Source organism: Hyperolius riggenbachi, chromosome 2 (genome assembly GCF_040937935.1).
Source record: "Hyperolius riggenbachi isolate aHypRig1 chromosome 2, aHypRig1.pri, whole genome shotgun sequence".
NCBI lineage: Eukaryota > Metazoa > Chordata > Amphibia > Anura > Hyperoliidae > Hyperolius > Hyperolius riggenbachi.
The window spans coordinates 541,970,946-541,991,151 of NC_090647.1; the positions used below are offsets into that span (position 1 = coordinate 541,970,946).

The following is a 20,206-nucleotide window of genomic DNA, read 5'->3' on the forward strand; positions in this document are numbered from 1 at the left end:
AATGCCTATACTAGATAACACAATGTTCCCCCCAGGTTGTCGCAGTAACGCATATGTACCCTGGAGGATGGGCACTGCTCTTAGGGCAAAAGATCTCCTAGTAGGTAAGACATGGCGTACAATTCAGCAGTTACAAGATCAGCGCAACTGCCCATTTCTAGACCCATGGAGTCTGATGCAATTTATCCATTTTGCGCACTCAATCGGAACGAGGGACCAACTGTCCAGACCTCTAACACCTTTTGAACTACTATGTAGTGGCCAAGGTCCAATAAAAAAATCTCTGACCTGTATATATCAATTATTATGCTCTGATGAGACCTGGTCACACTCTTTGAAGGGAAAATGGGAAACAGAACTACAGGTTTCCTTTACAGATGAGCAGTGGGAAAAAATAATCTTATTAAACCATAAAACCTCGATATGCTCAAGGGTACAAGAATCTAACTACAAAATATTAACTCGCTGGTATCTTACACCCAGCAGATTACAAAAAATATATCCCACTGCGGACCCAAAGTGTTGGAGATGTAAGCAACATACAGGGACGTTGCTTCACATCTTATGGGATTGTTATTTGATTAGAGATTTCTGGACTAAGGTACAACTATATATCAAGGAGCTCACGGATGCAGATCCGATATCAGATCCCGCTTTTTATCTATTATACCACACACAGAAACCAGTTAAAAAAGTCAAAAAATCCTTAATGAAACATCTACTGCAGGCTGCACGAGTCTCTATAACCAGACACTGGAAAGATACTAATCCTCCATCAATCCTAGAATGGATAGCAGAGCTCAAATTTATCTGTGAGATGGAATCATTAACCGCCTCCATTCATAACACTACTGAGCAATGCTCCCGCACCTGGATGCCTTGGCATGAATTTTTGGAATCTGACAAATATAAGGATCTGCTCTCTGCCTCTCATTCGTGAGCACTTTGACATAAGCTTCCCCTCCCCCTACATTGTTATTCAATGAAACTAGGTGAGCTAGCACCTATCTTACAGCTTGTAGGGAGGGAGGTCCCGCCACATAAACCTAAATCTAAACTTTCCTGTCTTGCTCTTCTCTTTTACTTTTCTTCACTCTCTCTTTCTACTAATGTCCCTGTTCTCAAGATTACTCATGTTCAGCTAGGATGAGTTCCTAGAAGTATCTCTAAGTAAAAGTTTTACGCCACTACGTTATAAATAAAGCCCTGGCGTAAGAGATGTGGGCCCTACTATCTTATAATCTCTATAGGTGCCCTGGGATGTGAGTTCCCCTTTGGGCTCCCAGACACCTAACAGTTTTTCTAAAGGCTAAAGACCCTCATCTGATGTGCTATTCTAATCGGATAGCGTTATTGTTTTATCTTGTGTATGTGAAACTTGATAGGTTATGTATACATTCCTATAGGTTCAGCGCTGGCTTGCTGAAAAATTGTGCATTGTATTTATCGCACTTATACTTGACCATTTGTTGTATACTCCTCCTAGATATAAGATTGTATCAATGCAAATATGGCTTTGTATATCCTTGTTATACTGTTAAAAAATAGTTAAATAAAGAATTTACAAAGGTGGCTGAGATTGTCAGCGACCTCAGCAACTTTAAAATGAATTTCTAAGTCAGAAGCTTGAAATATCTCTTGGACAGGGATATTGGTTCAGTCTGTTTGAAGACCTGTCTGGTGATAGAGTTCGACATACTTTTAATCTATGTCTACCTATAATGCCCATACTAGATAACATGAATTTTGGCCCGGGTCTACACTTGAATTCCTTTGGCCTGGGATAGAGCTACATGGCCCCAAATATGTCAGTTTGTCTCGGGGAGGCCTTAGTCCATCAGCAATGGCCCATCTCCCAAGATATACCTAGCCCCACCTAGTTTCTCCAATTACAGGTCACCCAATAGTATCGTTCTCTCAAGCCATCTCACTTAATACGTAGATGCCTGACAGAGTTTAAAAACCTCTAAACCACTAAAAATAGGTCTGAATAGGTTGTCTCTCAGATATAGTCGACACTGGTAGTCCTTTGCAGTGTTACCTTCAAAAAAAGCAAAGATAAGTGGCACCTTGATTTGGGACAAAGAGGACTGGGACAAGGCTTTAACTTTATTATACAAACGGCCAATGCAATTCACTTTTCTCCTAAGCTTTTGTTATAACGTGGCACTGCATGGTGCTGAAGTCTGACACTTTGCTCAAGGATGACACCGTACCGGACTAGATCTTGTCCAATATTGGTCCTATGGAGGAAAATGCCAATGTTGGACATAGTGTGACATAGGATTTTAAAGGGTTTAGGACATTGTTGGACATTGTGCGTATCTGTTCTTTTTCATTGAACATTGTACTGGGTTTGGCATAACTTAAGGTCCTGCACTGTCCACTGTTGTCTTGTGTGGTTCTGAGCGGCTATCTGGATTCTCTGATTTCATGAAAGTTGGTTAATGATTTACAGTATCTTTGTAGACCTTACTTGTGTCATATTTATCAAGTTAATTCAGTCGAGGTTGTAGAAATCTGGAATTCACTCATGAGATTATTCTGTACACACAATGCAAATTATAATATTACTGTTTTCTTTGTTGATCATTTTTTATAGCAAAACACGTGAAGAAATGGAGTCATTGTCATCTGAAAAGGAGTCCATTCACTTGATTGACAAAAGGGAGGCAAGGTACTTACTACGAAGTAGAGGTCGCCAAACATATGCCGTTGATACAGTAACATATATGAAATCAAATATTGTACATACATTTGCAGCAGACACAGGGTTTTCAAAGGTGATAAAAAAAAGCAAATTGAATAATAATCAAAAATGTATATTATAAATAAATGAATTTTAAATTTAGCAACACTCAGAAAATCATGTTTGGATATACAAAATACATAAGATACCAATAGATAATAGTAGTTTTTTAATCACTGGGCCCCCCTATGATCGTAGGTACTGCTCCACTTTAGTTACGACCCTGTTTGTAGACCTTACTCGAGTCATATTTATCCAGTCATTTAAGTTGAGGTTGTAGAAATCCGGAAAATGGCTCATGAGATCATTCTATAAATGTATTTTTTATTACTGTTTTTTGTTTATCATTTCATCATAGCGAATCACATGAAGAACTGGAGCCCCCTTCAGGTGAAGATGAGAGAAACAGCTTGGTTGGCGGATCAGACACCAGGTACTTAGTACAGAGTTGAGATGGTCTATGAGATGTTGCTAACAGTGTTTGTGAAAAAAAAATTGTGAAAAACGTGAAATATAACAGAACTTATTTTCACCTCAAAAATCGTATTTAACATTGTTTTCGTGAAAATTCATGCAAAAAAAATATTGGTATTTTCACACATCAATGGTTGCTAATTATATCTAACTTGCATTTTCTTACACCGGAGGTCTACTTTAATAAAAAACACCTTTATGTGTCTCAAATTCAGCCTCTCGGGACCTGAAGTACCACCTATGGCTTTCTTGAGTGCTCGCCACCTATCATTCAGCGCCCCTATGGATTCTAATGTAGATGTAAATAGGTAGGTAGACCTATGTTTTTGTTTTGTTTTTTTCTTGTTGCTTTTGTTTTGGCTGAAAGAGATTTTAAAGTGCTTTTTAACCTCATCAGTACCATGGGTCGCTGGCCTCTTAAAGCGGATCTGAACTCAGAACTTCCTCTCTGCTCTAAAAGAAAAGCAATAATAACCTTTAAAGAAAAACATTTCTTTGTTACTGCTTACAGAACTCCTACAATAAATCTACAGTGTCTACTACTTGCTTTCATGGAAGCAAATTAACGGTTAACATCCTGTGTTTACAAATTAGCTGAGGCTGCCAGGACTGACAAAATCCCTGTGCTGACACACCTGAGGGCTCAAATTACATTGTGATTACTTGCAGCTGAGGGGGAACACAAGCAAGGTGGATTACTCTGTGTTTTCCTTGTGTTGTGAATGAGTTCAGGCCCAAATCTGTAATAAACAAAAAGAGCCCCTGGGGGGTACTTACCTCGTGGGGGATCCTAATGAGGATTCCCGGTCCTTTTCACCCTCCAGGTTCCAGTGCTGACAGCCCCCGAACAGCGGCTGAAATATTGACCTTCCACACTCCTGCACAGACGCAATAGCTGCTTTCCGATGGGCTTCGGTGAAAATAGCTGAGCCCGATCGGGTCTACTCTGCTGTGTAGGCAACTTGCTACTGGACCTGCGTCACAGCCAGCTGATTTTTCAGGGGCTGCAAACGCTGGATTCCGGATGGTGAAGAGGACATGGGAAACCTCATTAGGATCCAAATGCTTTCCCCCTTCTGAAGTAAGTATCCCCAGGGGCTCTCTTTTTTTGCTACAGTATGAATTGTAAGTTTAAAAAAAAAAAGATACACTCCCAGAGGTGGCCTTAGAGTATGCGGGGCAGGTGCAAGTGTCATATGCAGGGCCTAGAGCCATAAGTGTAGGCCATATACCGTACCACCACAGTCACGGGCTTGTCCACCTCTAATGCAGTATGCCTTATTATTGTTTAAAAACTTGGCCACTAAGCCAGCCAATATAGGAACTGACCTAAATGCCCCTGGGCCTCTCAGGCTGAGGCTCTTGCACGTTACCTTAATCTTAATCTGACATTTGGCAAGCTTCATGTCAGAGCAGAAATTTATTACAAAAATGAAAAAGGCATAGTACAGTAAAGTATGCTGAAGACAAAAACCTAAGCAATAAAAGGGAGGTTGGTGCAAAATATAAGGTGCATAAAACAAAATAGGAAGATCTGAGTATTTGTAAATGAAACACTTCTCAGAACACGAACAACTAGACTTCTGTAGACCTTTCCTTCACCACCACCACAATGAGTATGGTATAGCGGGCATGACATGCGGGGTTCTCTTCAGATGCGGGGCTTGGGACAATGACCCAACTTGCCCCCCCAAAGGCTGCCTCTGTACTCACCTATGGAGAGGGAAGGGTCTGGGTCCTGTAGAGCCTTCCCACTCCTCTCCTGGCCCCTGCATTTCAGCGTTGTCACCCCGTAAGCAGCATCCGACTAATCGGTCGAATACTGATCCCTGCCACTGCGGGAGGCTTTGGAAGTCATTGGGAGCCCGAGTAATTCTGCAGACGTCCAGCTCCGCTCACACATGCGAACTACAGAAGTGCAGGTCATTGTAAATTAATTATTTTTTAAATTTAAGTTTTTATTGAAACTAGCCAAGAACATACAAATTAGATCAAACAGGTCCTCAAACAAAGTACAATTAACAGGGCTTATATTTAAAGAGAACCAGAGACGAAGCACCCTCATGTATTTTATTACATTTATCAGTGGGAACATGACAGTAAACAACTACCCTGCTTTTAGTTTTATTCTTCTCTGCCTAATCTGTCTGTTATCAGCTGTGATAAGAATCCCCGACTGAGCATTCAGTCTAGGTTTGACCTGGAATCATTACAGCTGAGTCAGTCTTCTGTGGAGTCTTTTCAAGCCCAAGCCTGCCTCCTTGTGGCTCAGCTTTCCTGCTTTGCATACTTAGAGCTCTGATGACATGGGAGGGGCTGCTGCTGCCGAGAAAGATGCTCTGAAACAGACAAGTGTATCTGTGTGCACTGTGCAGCCTGTCATTATCTACTGTATGCAGTTTAATTTCTATGAGAGACACTTCCTACAGGCAGCCACACATCATACCAGAATAATAAAGTTGAAAGCACACAGATGAAAGGCTGCAGTAGCAGCCCTGCTTGTCTATAGTCTCATAGAGGCTAGACAGCACATCCAGAACAGCTTATAACCTGGAAGCAGAAGGGATATGAGCCGGCGGCCATATTGGATTTTTCCTGGAGCAATAATGGATAAAAAACACTCAAAAAGGCACACCAGAGTGGCGAAATTATCAGGTAGAGCATTTATTCTTTTCAAGCTATCAACTGATATGTTTATTTTGTGTGAATCATTCATCTCTGGTTCCCTTTAAGAGTTTCTAACATAGATAAACTATGCCGAGAACCCATGTGAACAGTATTCATCACCAAAGTGCTTATGTAACCATAATTTTTGGGTTACCTCTGAGCCAATTTAGCAATCCTTAAGTCAGAGAGAGAAGAAGAAAGAAAAAGTGAAGACCATACGACGAAAACAGAAGGTCCTCACGTCAGTCATGAGACAAGCAATAGCAGATGTGGAGAAGGATACTGTGTGACATACCTTAGAGAACAATAACTAAGGATCCTCACTCAGATTCCACGGAATTGGAATTTCGGCATTTCCCATCGGAAAACGGAGTTCTGCTAAAATACTGCATTACCACAAATCAGTAATTTTGGACCAGTCACAGAACTCAAAAGCATTGGACCAATCAGACAAGGCAGAATTTTTATCGCAATAATTTTAGACCAATCACAAGAATTCCGAGTATCCCCGAGTTTTGTGAATGGCCTATAATTTCCATGGTATTCTGATTACTACAGTAAAATTCTATTGTTTCGGATATAAAAACCGGGAGTGCCCTTTAAATTGCTTTAAAAACGTTTTTAAGGGTAAATGAAGCATGTAGCATCATTATTTTTTAAAGGGGAACACTAACTGATGATGTTGGGACTTAAAATCCCCCCCTCCCCCCCCCCCCAAAAAATGGCTGTCAATTAACATTAGGCCTAGGTTCCAGACAGCGGTCGTGCACCCCACATTGTGTCCAAAGTCCAACCGCACAACTGGGACATGGCAGTTTTCAGCCAAGACACCTCCAAAAAATTACAATTGCAATTGTGTTTTAGGTTAAATATAGGTGGTATCAGTGGCCTGTGGCATCCTGGCCTGGCGGTGGGAGCTGCACAGGCAGCAGGAGCAGGGCAATGCAGCAGCAGGTGTAACGTGTGCCAGGAGCATGCCGGACATGGCACATGGCAATTGGCACTTAGAACGTGTCACTTGCCAAGTGCCGAGTGACAGTCAGACAGCAGAGGAGAAGACACTAATGCACACTAACTGTCACACTGCCACTGCTCACAGCACAGCAGTTCTGTAGAAAGCTGACACAGTAGTACTACTACTCTAACAACTACTAGCACACTGACTGCAGTACTACAGTACTAACTACACAATAACACAGTAATCCTCCTATCCCCTAATCCCTAACCTACCTAACCTATACCTAAGGCTAATAGCTGGCCAGCAGGCAGCAGCTGGCCTGGTCTGTGCAAAGCACACAAACAGACACATAGCAGCTGCCTGCAGCACACACTGACTGTCTTACAATGACATCAATCAAGCTAATTAACGATTTAACAATAGTGTAGTGGTAGTGAAGGGGTTAATCACTGAACAGCTTATCACTGTGTACAGCCCTTTCTACTAGGCCCAGCAGCACTGGAGCACACACTCTGACTGTCACAGTATGACATCAGTCAAGCTAATCAACAATTTAATAATAGTCTGGTGATAGTAGTGAAGGGGTTAATCACTGAACAGTTTTAGGCTTTAGGTTTCTAACTGTGTACAGCCCCCTTGCTAGGCCACCAGCACTGGAGCATGACTCTCAGTGAGCATTCAGCAAGCTAAGACGATATGTCTCATCATGGCAGCCCTCCTTATTATACAGGGGGGGTTGGCCAGTGTTCCTTTCTGTGATTGGCTGCCAGGGTGTAGGCTGGGAGCCCTCGGATTGGCTAAATGAGGTTAGGTGGGGCTGGTCAGGGTTCCCCTCTGTGATTGGTTGCTAGGGCTTCTGCTGGGAGCCCTCTGATTGGCTCCAGGATGTCATCTCCTTAGTTACAGTATTTCGTATCTGGATATCCGCAATATCCGCAGATATCTGGGTTATGCGGCTAAATATCCGCAGATAGCTATCCGGATTTCTATAGAAATCCGGAATCTGATCCAGATAGCGTAAAAATGTTTGGATATCAAGGTTACCCAGATATACGGAATCCGGATGAGCACCCCTGATGTATACAACTATTTGTGCGGTTGGTTGTGCGTTATGCTGACGTGTGTATGAGCCTTTACTTAAATCAGATTTATGCAGTCATTTAGGTTGAGGTTGTAGAAATCTGGCAAATGGCTTATGGAATTATTCTATTGTATTAATGTATAATTTTCTCATAGCGAATCACATGAAGAATTAGAGCCCCCTTCAGATGAAGATAAGAGGATCAGCTTGGTTGGCAGATCAGACACCAGGTACTTACTACAGAATTGAGATGGTCTGTAAGATGTTGTTAATTATATCCTACTTACATATTTTTACATCGGAGGTCTGCTTTAATAAAAACACCTTTTTGTGTTTCAAATTCAGTCTCTGTGGACCTGAGGAAACTATTTCTTTTATGAGTGGCTGCCTATTATTAAGCTCCTCTATGGATTCTGTAGATGGAGGGTATGTAGACCTATGTTTTGTTGTTTGTCTTGTTTTTGCTGAAATAGATTTTATAATACTTTTTTTAAGAAATGTATTTGACAGATTTGATCACAATCTAAACTTCTCTCCATTCATCCCTCCTTATATTCATAAGGTTAAAGAGAAAATGTAGATTGGCACCAGATGCAGGGCAAACCTTCTGGGAGGTCTTTGGTGACTCACTGTTCCTCCGAACCAAGTAGTAATGATACCATGCAGAAGGAAAAAATTCCGGGCACCAGATGAGTTGCAAAGCAAACCACCGCTTTATTTCATCCCACCATAACAGATACAGCTACAAAAGATGGTGGCCTGACAGCCGTTTCGCAAGCACAACGCCTGCTTCCTCAGAGACTAAACCCATCACCGTTACAATGCAATCTTAAATACATACATTAACATTAGGACAAGGTCAGGGGAGGGGAAGGGGAGGGACTCATCGCTACCATATGCTTCCCATTACCGAGCATACAATGCAATCGCACCGCTCCGAGCCATCCAAACCACCATGCGGGGAAACAAAAGATCCACCCCTTTTCCGGAGCTAATCCAATTGGATTCTCCTCTATTCACCGCCACAGCCTTCTCAGCTAGTGATATCAATCTGCACGCCGGCAGAACCTTCAACAGTATCAATGGGAGGCCACATACGTTCCAGCCTGGTATGTTATTATGGCAGCGCTAAATAACGCGGTAGTCTATTCTCCCTGCAAGAAGAAAGATGAAAAGAGAACAATTAAAAACACATACATTGGGAATGAGTATACATATATAAATATAAACTCCAAACAACTTATAATATACAGATAACTCAAGTTATTGTAACGCTCGGTGAAGCACAGAGAGGTCTGATTACCGGTGATCTGCAGTATCACGGGAAATACAGACGTATACCAGATTATATGTGATCTGCAGTATCACCGATAATCCAATATACTAACTAACCTCTGGTCACCTGAGTAGAGTGTGTGATTGGTGCAACAGTAATATAGAGGACAAGCCTCAGTGCAGCAAGGAGAACTGCACAGATTCCTTCCACAGGTCTGAGCTCTCCGAGACGGGAGGAGTCAGACTTACAGTGGGAAGGAAAGTCCGAAAGTGACACTCAGGCGCAAGTGTCACTAACAGGACGAGGAACCGCCTCCAATCGTGAGGTCGGTTCTCGAGGTCGGACCAGCCAGGTCGTAAACACACGGACAGATAAGGTACAGATTCAGTAGGCAGAGGCGGAGTCTAGGTACAGGCAGGGTTCGGCAACAGGTATCAGAAATATCGGGGTACAAAATCAAGAGGCAGAGGCGGAGTCAAAGTACAGGCTGGGTTCAGCAACGGAGTATCAGATATAACGAGGTACAAGGTCAGAGTTCAGGAGGATAGTCGAGGCAGGCAAAGGTCATAACAGATAATCACAATCAAACTAGTACTTTAAGCTATCAACAGAATCTAGCTTAGTGTAGGATTACAGCTCCAGCTGGTCCCGGCACACTAACGGATCTGACTAACGGATCTGGGTGCTCCCACGTATGTGAACGCAACGCCAGACGAGGAATGAATGAACAGCCAGCAGTATATATACTAAAAGGTGTCCCCCAGCACCTCCCTGATTGCTGGACCAATGGGGAGTGGAGCTAGAGTCAGCTGACCTGCCTGGACAGCTGACTCCCTCTTGAGTGTACTAAGTCCTGTCTGAGTGCGCGCGCGCGCGTCACTCTGAACCCTGGGGGACTACGAGTCCCAGCCACGGCAGCCCCGCTCTGCGGTGTCTCCGCAGCGGGGACCTGCCGGCTACCCGCCGCATCCAACGCGGCGGTTTCGCCGCGTTCTGCAGGCTGATGCACGGAGGCAGCCGCCTCATGATGCGAGGAGGCGGCTGCCTCTCCATGCGAGTAATTGCTGAGTGCGGAAGGAGCCGCCCGCCGCTGGCTCATGGCGGCGGCTCCTCCGCGCTTTCTCACAGTTATATATTCAGTTTGACACATGATCTGTACTGGAACTGCACTATTATTTAGTATTATTTGGTATTCGGTGGAGGCGGTGGGGGTGGTGTCCTGTGAACACCACTATACTACATGGTTGAGGCATTGAAAGCGGTGTCCGGGCTGGGAACACCATTATACTTTATGGTTGAGGTGGTGGGAGCGGTGTCCGGGCTGGGAACACCTTTATACTTTATGGTTGAGTCGGTAGAAGCGGTGTCCGGGCTGGGAACACCTTTATACTTTATGGTTGAGGTGGTGGAAGCGGTGTCCGGGCTGGGAACACCATTATACTTTATGGTTGAGGTGGTGGGAGCGGTGTCCTGGCTGGGAACACCTTTATACTTTATGGTTGAGTCGGTAGAAGCGGTGTCCGGGCTGGGAACACCTTTATACTTTATGGTTGAGTCGGTAGAAGCGGTGTCCGGGCTGGGAACACCTTTATACTTTATGGTTGAGGTGGTGGAAGCGGTGTCCGGGCTGGGAACACCATTATACTTTATGGTTGAGGTGGTGGAAGCGGTGTCCGGGCTGGGAACACCTTTATACTACATGGTTGAGGCATTGAAAGCAGTGTCCGGGCTGGGAACACCATTATACTTTATGGTTGAGGTGGTGGGAGCGGTGTCCGGGCTGGGAACACCTTTATACTACATGGTTGAGGCATTGAAAGCGGTGTCCGGGCTGGGAACACCATTATACTTTATGGTTGAGGTGGTGGGAGCGGTGTCCGGGCTGGGAACACCTTTATACTTTATGGTTGAGTCGGTAGAAGCGGTGTCCGGGCTGGGAACACCTTTATACTTTATGGTTAAGGTGGTGGAAGCGGTGTCCGGGCTGGGAACACCATTATACTTTATGGTTGAGGTGGTGGAAGCGGTGTCCGGGCTGGGAACACCATTATACTTTATGGTTGAGGTGGTGGGAGCGGTGTCCGGGCTGGGAACACCACTATACTACATGGTTGAGGCATTGAAAGCGGTGTCCGGGCTGGGAACACCATTATACTTTATGGTTGAGGTGGTGGGAGCGGTATCCCAGCAACACCATTATATTACATGGGGCGGAGTCTACAGGGGTGCAAGGCGAAGGGAGTTTTAATGGAGACGCAGCTTGGCATCTGAGGAACTTGGATTGCAGAGGTTGAGGCGGTGGGAGCACTATACTACATGCTCATATTCTCCTATAGGTATATTGTGAGCACAATATCTGGTTTTAACTTTTTTTTAAATAAACAGTACGTCACTATTATTGATATTTTTGAGTCCTAGTGCATTGCAGATTGGAGGTCATTTAGATCCCGCTGCCTGTCAATACATTACTGAAAAAAACCCTAAAGCGATCTATACTCCTCTTGCCTAAGAGGATGCCGGGGTGAGTGCGTGCTGAGTGGGGGGTGCCTATCTCTTATCAGGTGGTCTGTTATCTTGTGAAGGTGGCATTTTGGATCACAGGTGTAACGGTGATGGGACTTTGAGTCTGTACAGTGCTACCCTATGCATATTTTCTCAGGGACATATTTGTGACTGATATTGTGGTGAAACCCCTCCCATAGTGTGATGGCAGGGCCATGGCCATGACAATTTCCTGTCTGTGTGAACCTCGTTGCATTGTGCTAAATAATGGCCATTTCTTACTTGCAAGCAAGCAGTGCACTCTCAGTTACCGATCATTCCGCAGAGATCACGTGGCAGTATTAAAAATGTTGCCATCTGTGATTAACTTCAGAATGTAGATCGGGGAGAGGAAAGATTTTACAACGGGCAAACACTGACTAAGTAATCTATAAATTAATATTGTAAAAATAAAAGACCTATATTCATTATTTTCACTACAGTTCTTCTTTAACCACTTGCCGACCGTGCACTCATACCGCGCGTCGGCAAAGTGGCAGCTGCAGGACCAGCGACGCAGTTCTGCGTCACCGGCTGCAGGCTAATTAATCAGGAAGCAGCCGCTCGCGCGAGCGGCTGCTTCCTGTCAATTCACGGTGGGGGGCTCTGTGAATAGCCTGCGGGACGCCGATCGCGGCTCGCAGGCTAAATGTAAACACAAGCGGAAATAATCCGCTTTGTTTACATTGTACAGCGCTGCTGCGCAGCAGCGCCGTAAGGCAGATCGGCGATCCCCGGCCAATCAGCGGCCGGGGATCGCCGCCATGTGACAGGGGACAGCCTGTCACTGGCTGCACAGGACGGATAGCGTCCTGTGCAGCCCAGATTGCCAGGGGGGACAGGGATGAGAGGGAGGGGGGGAATTTCGCCGCGGAGGGGGGCTTTGAGGTGCCCCCCCCACAACACACAGGCAGGCAGAAGCGATCAGACCCCCCCCAGCACATCATCCCCCTAGTGGGGAAAAAAGGGGGGCGATCTGGTCGCTCTGCCTGCACCCTGATCTGTGCGGGGTAAAGGGTGGGTCCTCAAGTGGTTAAAGCCTGATTAAATTTGGGCCACTTGGAAGAGCACTGTGAAATCTCTCTGGGCTAATTTCTGCAGTGGCAGTACATTTCTCATTGGGTGTGAAATGCAAATTTGTATTTGATGCTAATAAAAACATCTTTATATGTCTCTTTTCCTTCCCATTCTAGGAGAAATGACTTCACGGAAAAGCGACGGGATTGTAGGCGCCTTTTATCACAAGCTTTTTCTGAAGGGCGCAGTGAATCAGTCAAGAAACTTCTGAAAGATATAAAAGATCTATCTTCAAAAGGTAATTAGCAAGTATGAAAATAACTTTTTCATTTTCCATTTCAAAATAACATGAGAAAACACAAGAAAACGAGTGGCTATGTGTTGGATGTAGACAGAAATTGAAAAAGTCTCTATATCTGATATGACTTGTTAGCTTTGATAAGTTTCCCTTCCCTTTCGGCGCCCAGCGGATCATTCACAAACAGCCTTATCAGTCTGCCGACAGTGCGTACACACGCGCTACTGTCGCCTGAAAGTCCGCCCAGCGGGAGGGTCTGACGGACTCGTCGTTGGCGGCCGTAGTGCGTGTGTATGCACCTTTAGTCCTTGTGTCCTTTAACAGAAGATGGAAGGCAGATAAAATAACTCACCTAATTAGACTTAATTCAAACACTTTAACGCACCCAATTAGACTTAATTACCCACAAGCGTAGATCAAACAAATCCATTAAGCATTATGGGGGGGGGGGGGGGGTATGAGTAAAAAGATTGTACTTCGAACAGAAACAATAGCCACACATGAATTTTACACCAAACCTTGGAAATTCGCAGTGAAAAGGAAGCAGGGTGGTTAACATCTCAAACATGGCAGCCCTTTCAGCTATTTGACACCAGGAGCTGCTAAGATCCCTTTAAAGAGGAACTCCAGTGAAAATAATGTAATAAAAAAATGCTTCATTTTTACAATAATTAAGAATAAATGATTTAGTCAGTGTTTGCCCATTGTAAAATATTTTAAATCCCGGATTTATATTCTGACATTTATCACATGGTGACATTTTTACTGCTGGCAAGTGATGTAGCTGCTGCATGCTCTTTTTGGCAGTTGGAAACAGCTGTAAACAGCTATTTCCCACAATACAGCAAGGTTCACAGACAGGAAACTACCAGGAGTACGTACTCAAGAGTCACTACAATATCAGTCATACAGCCCTGATGGTCTGTTTGTGAAAAGGAATAGATTTCTCATGTAAAAGCGGGTATCAGCTACTGATTGGGATAAAGTTCAATTCTTGGTCGGAGTTTCTCTTTAAGTGCTTTTTTTTTTCTTGTAGGGTGTTTAAAATGATTTGTATGCATACGGTTAAAATCAGATAAGTTATGAGGTTTTGTGCAGGGAGGTCACTACAGGGGACTGAGGGGAGCAGCCCCTGCGACTGTAGGGGGGAGGCAGATATAAGAAAGGGGGGGGGATATAAGGAGTGGGCAACCACTAACCTTCCCTCCCTCCCATACTCCAGATCAGGTGTTTTCATGGCTGCACTTGTTATGGGTGGGAAGATCCTGATGGCCACACTTGTTTTGTGGCCCATATAAGATGTAAGATGGTGAACCTTGGTGACCCTAACAGCATGGTGAGGTTCATCAAGGGGAGGCAAGGGAGAGGTTATGAACATTAACCTCCTTGGCAGTAACGAAGAGCTCAGCTCGTCCATTACTGCCGGAGGGCGGCGCTCAGGCCCTGGTGGGCCGTTTTTTGTTTTTTTTTATAAATACACGCAGCTAGCACTTTGCTAGCTGCATGTCTACCTTGATCGCTGCTGCCCGCCGCCGATGCGCCACTACCCGCTGCGTTAGAGGGCCCCCCCGAAACTCCGTGCTCAGCCTGGCCAATCAGTGCCAGGCAGCGCTGAGGGGTGGATCGGAACTCCCAATGACATCACGACATCGATGACGTCATCACGATCGTCGCCATGGCGACGGGGGAAGCCCTAAAGGAAATCCCGTTCAGAACGGGATTTCCTTCTGGGAAGACGACGTGGCGGCAATCGGAGGGGCTGGGCGGATGCCGCAGGGAGGGGAGAATCATGTAGCTAGCGCTAGGCTAGCTACATGATAGAAAAAAAAAATAAAAAAATAATGCTGCGCATCCACCCTGGCGCATTTAATAGAACGCCAGGGTGGTTAAGGGGGGCCCATCAAAGTTTTGCTGGGGGGACGGGGACATGATTTGTAGTCATGCCCCTGGTTTTGCATAACAGCCCCCTTATGTGTTTATCTTACAGACTATCTCCAAATACCAAGTTATGTGATTTGAGTTTTTTTTTAACACACTGCAGGGAATAGGTTGTGAAATTCTGTACAAAAGCCATGCTGCACTGGCAGTCTTGCATGTGGTTTTGCACACGTTTTACAATGTCTGTAGGGTGTCAGGCTACAAAGACAAATTAGTCCTCAAGCTCCCAAGACAAAGAACCCCATCTCACATTACACTTTGATTGCGTTCTTAAAGAGAACCCGAGGTGGAAAGTAAAAGCAAAATCTGTGGAATTGGAAATCGTAATTTCCGACCTTCCCTAGTGGTCCCTTTGTACTCTTTACCGCCCAAGGCCACTGTCACCAGCCGCCTCCCTTTGGGATAGGTAGCGAGATGACCCCTCCCCCCTTTCCTTCCAGTATAGGTAACCAGATGATTCCCTTAATCCCTCCTTCCCCTCCTCCCCCCCCCCCCCCTTTCAGTATAGGTAGCCAGCTCGCCTTCACACCGCAGCAGCTATCAGTGTCACTCATTTCTCTGCTCATATCCAGTGCAGAAGCACTTCCTTTCTGTCTCCAATGCTGCCCAAGTCCATAGCCGCCGGCCACAATGCAAACACAGAGAGCAAGGTAGCAGCTGCACAGGCAGCTAGCAGCAGAGTACCGCGTTCAGACGTTCACCTGATCTCCCTGCACTGCAGCATTTGCAAGCTTGCACCATTTTACCCGGCAGCTTTGGTGCCCTTGCTCCTGTGGTGCCCTAGGCCATGGCCTAGACGGCCTTGCCTTAAATCCGGCCCTGCTAGTGGTGCATGTGCAGCTTCCTCTGCGCTAATTACATACGCCACCTAAACCAAAAGGCTTGGGTCCCACTTGTGCAGAAAACCTACCCGATCGGTACATTTACTGCACCTCCGCTACACGCAGAAAGCAGATTTTAGTTTTAAAAATAGGATCCTCTTGTAAAAAAACAAACAAGATGCAGAGTCCCAACCTGCCGCATTTTTCTGGAACGGATCACACAGCGCCGGGTGCATGGACGCAATTAAAGCCAGACAATGTCCATTCCCACTAGGCTGGTCAGTACATCCACTACATCTTCTCTGAGTGTGATTGCTGCCACGCAAATATACACATGTCCCCCGGTCCTGCTGTTGACCCCTCCGCTCAGCCCCGGTAAACAGATCGGTGCCAGGCAGAAGCATGGGAAGACCAATGAGAATTCTCAGCAACAGGGAGGATTCTCATTGTTTTATGGTGGACCAACTCAAAATTTCCCTGTTGCTAGGGAGACTTAGTCTCCTGTAATCAATCCTATGAGGAGACCCATGCTCCTGCCATCCTCCGGTCTGTGTGCTTCAGGACAGAGGCGCTTAACTTGAATCCTTGTGCAGATCGCTTGATACTCCTCCCTGTATTGCCTGATGAAGCGGGATTGAGCCTGCGGAACGCGTTTAATTTTTTTTGGGGAGTTTCTAATAAATGTGTTTGACTGTCTGAATCGCAGTAGTTGTCGTATCTGCTTGAGGGAGGTAAGACCACCACTTCCTCCTTCAATTTTGCCAATTAAGTTGGTTTTTAAGCTAATTTCATCTAATTTTATACTCTTGGCGCCTCTGTTCATTGTATACCATTCAGGACCAGGGGGATGGGTCAGCGGCTGCAGAAGTGAGGGACACGAGAGCATAGCGTCGATATATGTGGGCGGGGCACAATGCGATGGAGCAGATGCAAAACGAATAGGGCAGGTGCGGGACGGAGAGCAGCCAGGGCCGGATTTACCATAAAGCACTGTAGGCACATGCCTACAGGTGCCTATTCATGAAAAGGCATCTCACTCCCCTCCCCTAGTGCCTTCCTCCCTCCTTCCCTATGCAGATTCCTGCTGAGAGTGTAAATGAGAGGTTACTCTCCCTGCTCTCAGCATTCCACTGACCTATCATTTTAGTCCGGGGCACCTCTAGCTACCTAATACTTTGGGGGACCACTGGCTACTTAATACTGAGGATAGCTATGGCTACCTAATGCTAAGGAGCACCTGTAAATACCTATGACGGGCAAAGGAAGTAAGGGAGAAGTGACAGCTAGGCCAGCCAGCTCCCCTGTGGTACAGTTTGGTGTGTGTGTGTGTGTGGGGGGGGGGGTTGTAGATTCATGGAGAGCGAAGTGTAGAGCGCCAGGACATCTGCGCCTCTAGGCTTCTGTGAGGTTAATCTGGGCCTGAGTGCATCATTGCGCTTCCCGTGCTGTTTTGCAACCACTCTAATGGGATCCGAGCCTTACTCATTGCAGCACCCATAGCTGGTGCCTCTCCCGCCTCTGCCTTGACCGACCCTGACCTCTAACATAGTTTTACATTACTGTGTGATTTTTTATTGTGTCTTCTCAGTAACAACGCCAACTGCACAATAAAAGATAACGCTGATTGCTATATCCCGTCTTCTCAGATCGTAAACCTAACAAAGTGTGCATTTCTTCACAGATTTTTTTCTGGATACATTCACATTACAGGACAACGGGCGAACCTGTTTGGTGAAAGAGTTACTGAAGATAAACAACAACAGACTGGAAATCGTGCACATCCTGGTCTCATTCACTGCAAAGCATGGATTCTTAGAGCAATTCCTTAATGCTGCCTGCACAGATGAGGAATACGAAGGTAACTCACATTGTGCCCAGAGATGACTATTATGCAACACACAAAACTGGTGTATTATACTGTACAAGTAGAAGTTGCCTGTTACGGTACGGGGACTGTTGACCGCCCCACTGCTGTTTGGGACACCTGAGCACAGAATCTAAGTGACCACGGGTCTTCACCCACGACCCCTTGAGGGGGAAGCAGGACCACAACCCCAGGAGGGGGCTGTGGGAACTTCGCTGCCTAGTGCCCACCAGGTTGCGCTCAGAGTAATCCCACAGTGGGTTGGAGAACAGGAGACACTGCGGTATGGAGGAGATAGTACACGTAATCCAGTAACAGGCCGGGAATCAAGGCAGGCGGCAATCAGCGGAAGGTCGGAGTCACAAGCAGAGGTCAGGGCAGGCAGAGATCAGAGGATAATCGGGGTCACAAGCAGAAGTCAGGCCAGGCGGAGATCAGAGCGTAGGTCGAGGTCACTAGCCGGGGTCACAACAGGAAATAATCAGGATAATAATGGCAGGAGCACAATAGCCAAAACTGTCAGAACCAACAGCACTGCCATAGAGGGCAGTGCTGTTTATATACTATGGTTAATTGAACTTGGCGCCGAAACTGACGCCTGCGCATGCGCAGTGCGCCGTGCGTCATGCGCGTCATGATCTGCGCATGCGCGCGTGCCCGCTTGTGCGCACGCACGCACGCCGTAGCGCCGTACGCCCGGAGTGAGGAGTGTGGACTACAAAGCCCAGCGCACCCGCGCGCGCGCGCGTAATGACACGCGCCCGGGAACGCCAGACAGGAAACCCACGGTGAGTATAACATTGCCCCCCCCCTAGGGGCAACCTCCGGGTGCCCTCAGGACATGGTTTGTCTGGAAATTTCTTATGAAATTGTCTAATCAACCTGGGAGCGTGAATATTCTGGGCTGGTTCCCACGAGTTCTCCTCAACCCCAAAACCCCTCCATTTGATCAGGTACTGAACGGAATTTCTGATCCTTCTACTGTCCAAGATCTTTTCTACCTCAAACTCTTCCGTTCCATCAACTAGAACTGGAGGAGGTGGACTGGAGGAACGGTTGGCAAAAGTACTGGGTACCACTTTTTTCAGGCAAGAAATATGGAAAACTGGATGGATCTTTAGCGTGTCTGGCAAGGATAATTTAAAGGCTACTGGGTTTATTTTCTTGATGACTGAGAAAGGGCCAATGAATTTAGGACCCAACTTCTTAGAAGGCAAACGAAGTCTTAGGTTTAAAGTAGAGAGCCAAACGAGATCTCCCGGAGAAAGATCCGGGCTCTCTCTCCTCAATCTGTTGGCAAATCTCCTTCCCTTTTCTTGTGAGTGTCTTAGTTCTTCCTGTAATTTTGAGAAATTGTCCACCAGGGCTGTGATTCTTTCTTGTACCTCAGGAATATTGGAATCAGGGCAAATTCCGGGCAGAAAAGAGGGATGGAACCCGTAGTTTACAAAAAACGGAGATTGCTTGGTTGATGAATGCACAGCATTATTAAAAGCAAATTCAGCAGTGGGTAAGAGGGAGGACCAGTTGTCTTGGGAGGCTGAGGTAAAACACCTGAGGTACTGCTCAAGAGTCTGGTTAGTCCTTTCAGTCTGACCATTTGTTTGCGGATGAAAACCAGAGGAGAGGGAAGTGTGGATTCCTAGACTCTTACATAGTCCTTGCCAGAACCTTGAAGTAAATTGAACGCCTCGGTCAGACACAATATCAGTAGGAAGTCCATGGAGTCTGACAATCTCTTTAATGAAGACTTCCGCGGTCTCGGCCGCGGTTGGTAAGCCCCTTAAGGGTAGAAAATGGGACATTTTAGAGAACCTGTCTACTACTACAAGGATGGTGGTAAATCCCTTGGAAGATGGTAATTCCACAATAAAGTCCATGGCAATACTCTCCCACGGCCGTGTGGGAATAGGTAAGGGGTTTAGTAGACCCCAAGGCTTGGCACGAGAGCTCTTGGATCTGGCACAAGTCTCACATGAGGTGGTAAAGTGGTTACAGTCCTTAATCATTTCAGGCCACCAGAAGACTCTCTGAAGTAACTCCAAGGTCTTAGAGATCCCAAAATGTCCCGCTAGTTTGTTGTCATGACAGGCCTGTAGAACAAGGAGACGAACCTCTGGCGGGACAAAGATCTTGTCTTTGAAGTAAAGAACACCTTCTCTGTTGATCAAATTGGTAGGAACATCTTGATGGGAAGAGGATTGTTTAATAGCTTCCAGCAGACCGGATTGCAGAAGAAGAAAGTGCTGCGGAGAAAGGATGTGTTCTGGCGTTGACTGGGTAGTAGACTCAGATTGAAACATGCGCGACAAGGCGTCTGGCTTTGAGTTCTTGAGGCCCGGACGGTAGGTCACATGGAAATTAAACCGGGAGAAGAAGAGGGACCATCTGGCCTGTCGGGGTTTAAGTCTCTTAGCGGAACGGAGATATTCAAGATTTTTGTGATCGGTAAGAATCAGTACAGGATGCTCTGCTCCTTCCAACAGGTAACGCCACTCCTCCAGGGCTGCCTTGATAGCTAA

At 46.0% G+C, this 20,206-nt stretch overlaps 1 protein-coding gene across 4 annotated transcripts in view; it reads left to right on the forward strand.

Annotated features, from left to right (window-relative positions):
- Positions 1–20,206, forward strand: part of LOC137547311 (transient receptor potential cation channel subfamily V member 3-like) — a 104,009-nt gene that overhangs the window by 19,634 nt on the left and 64,169 nt on the right. For all 4 annotated transcript variants that reach the window (XM_068270760.1, XM_068270759.1, XM_068270761.1 and 1 more), the window contains exons 3-9: positions 2,603–2,677; positions 3,108–3,182; positions 3,439–3,531; positions 8,085–8,159; positions 8,275–8,355; positions 12,940–13,061; positions 17,502–17,678. In XM_068270760.1, the coding sequence (XP_068126861.1) occupies positions 2,603–2,677; positions 3,108–3,182; positions 3,439–3,531; positions 8,085–8,159; positions 8,275–8,355; positions 12,940–13,061; positions 17,502–17,678 (698 nt within the window). The remainder of the gene's footprint in view (positions 1–2,602; positions 2,678–3,107; positions 3,183–3,438; positions 3,532–8,084; positions 8,160–8,274; positions 8,356–12,939; positions 13,062–17,501; positions 17,679–20,206) is intronic.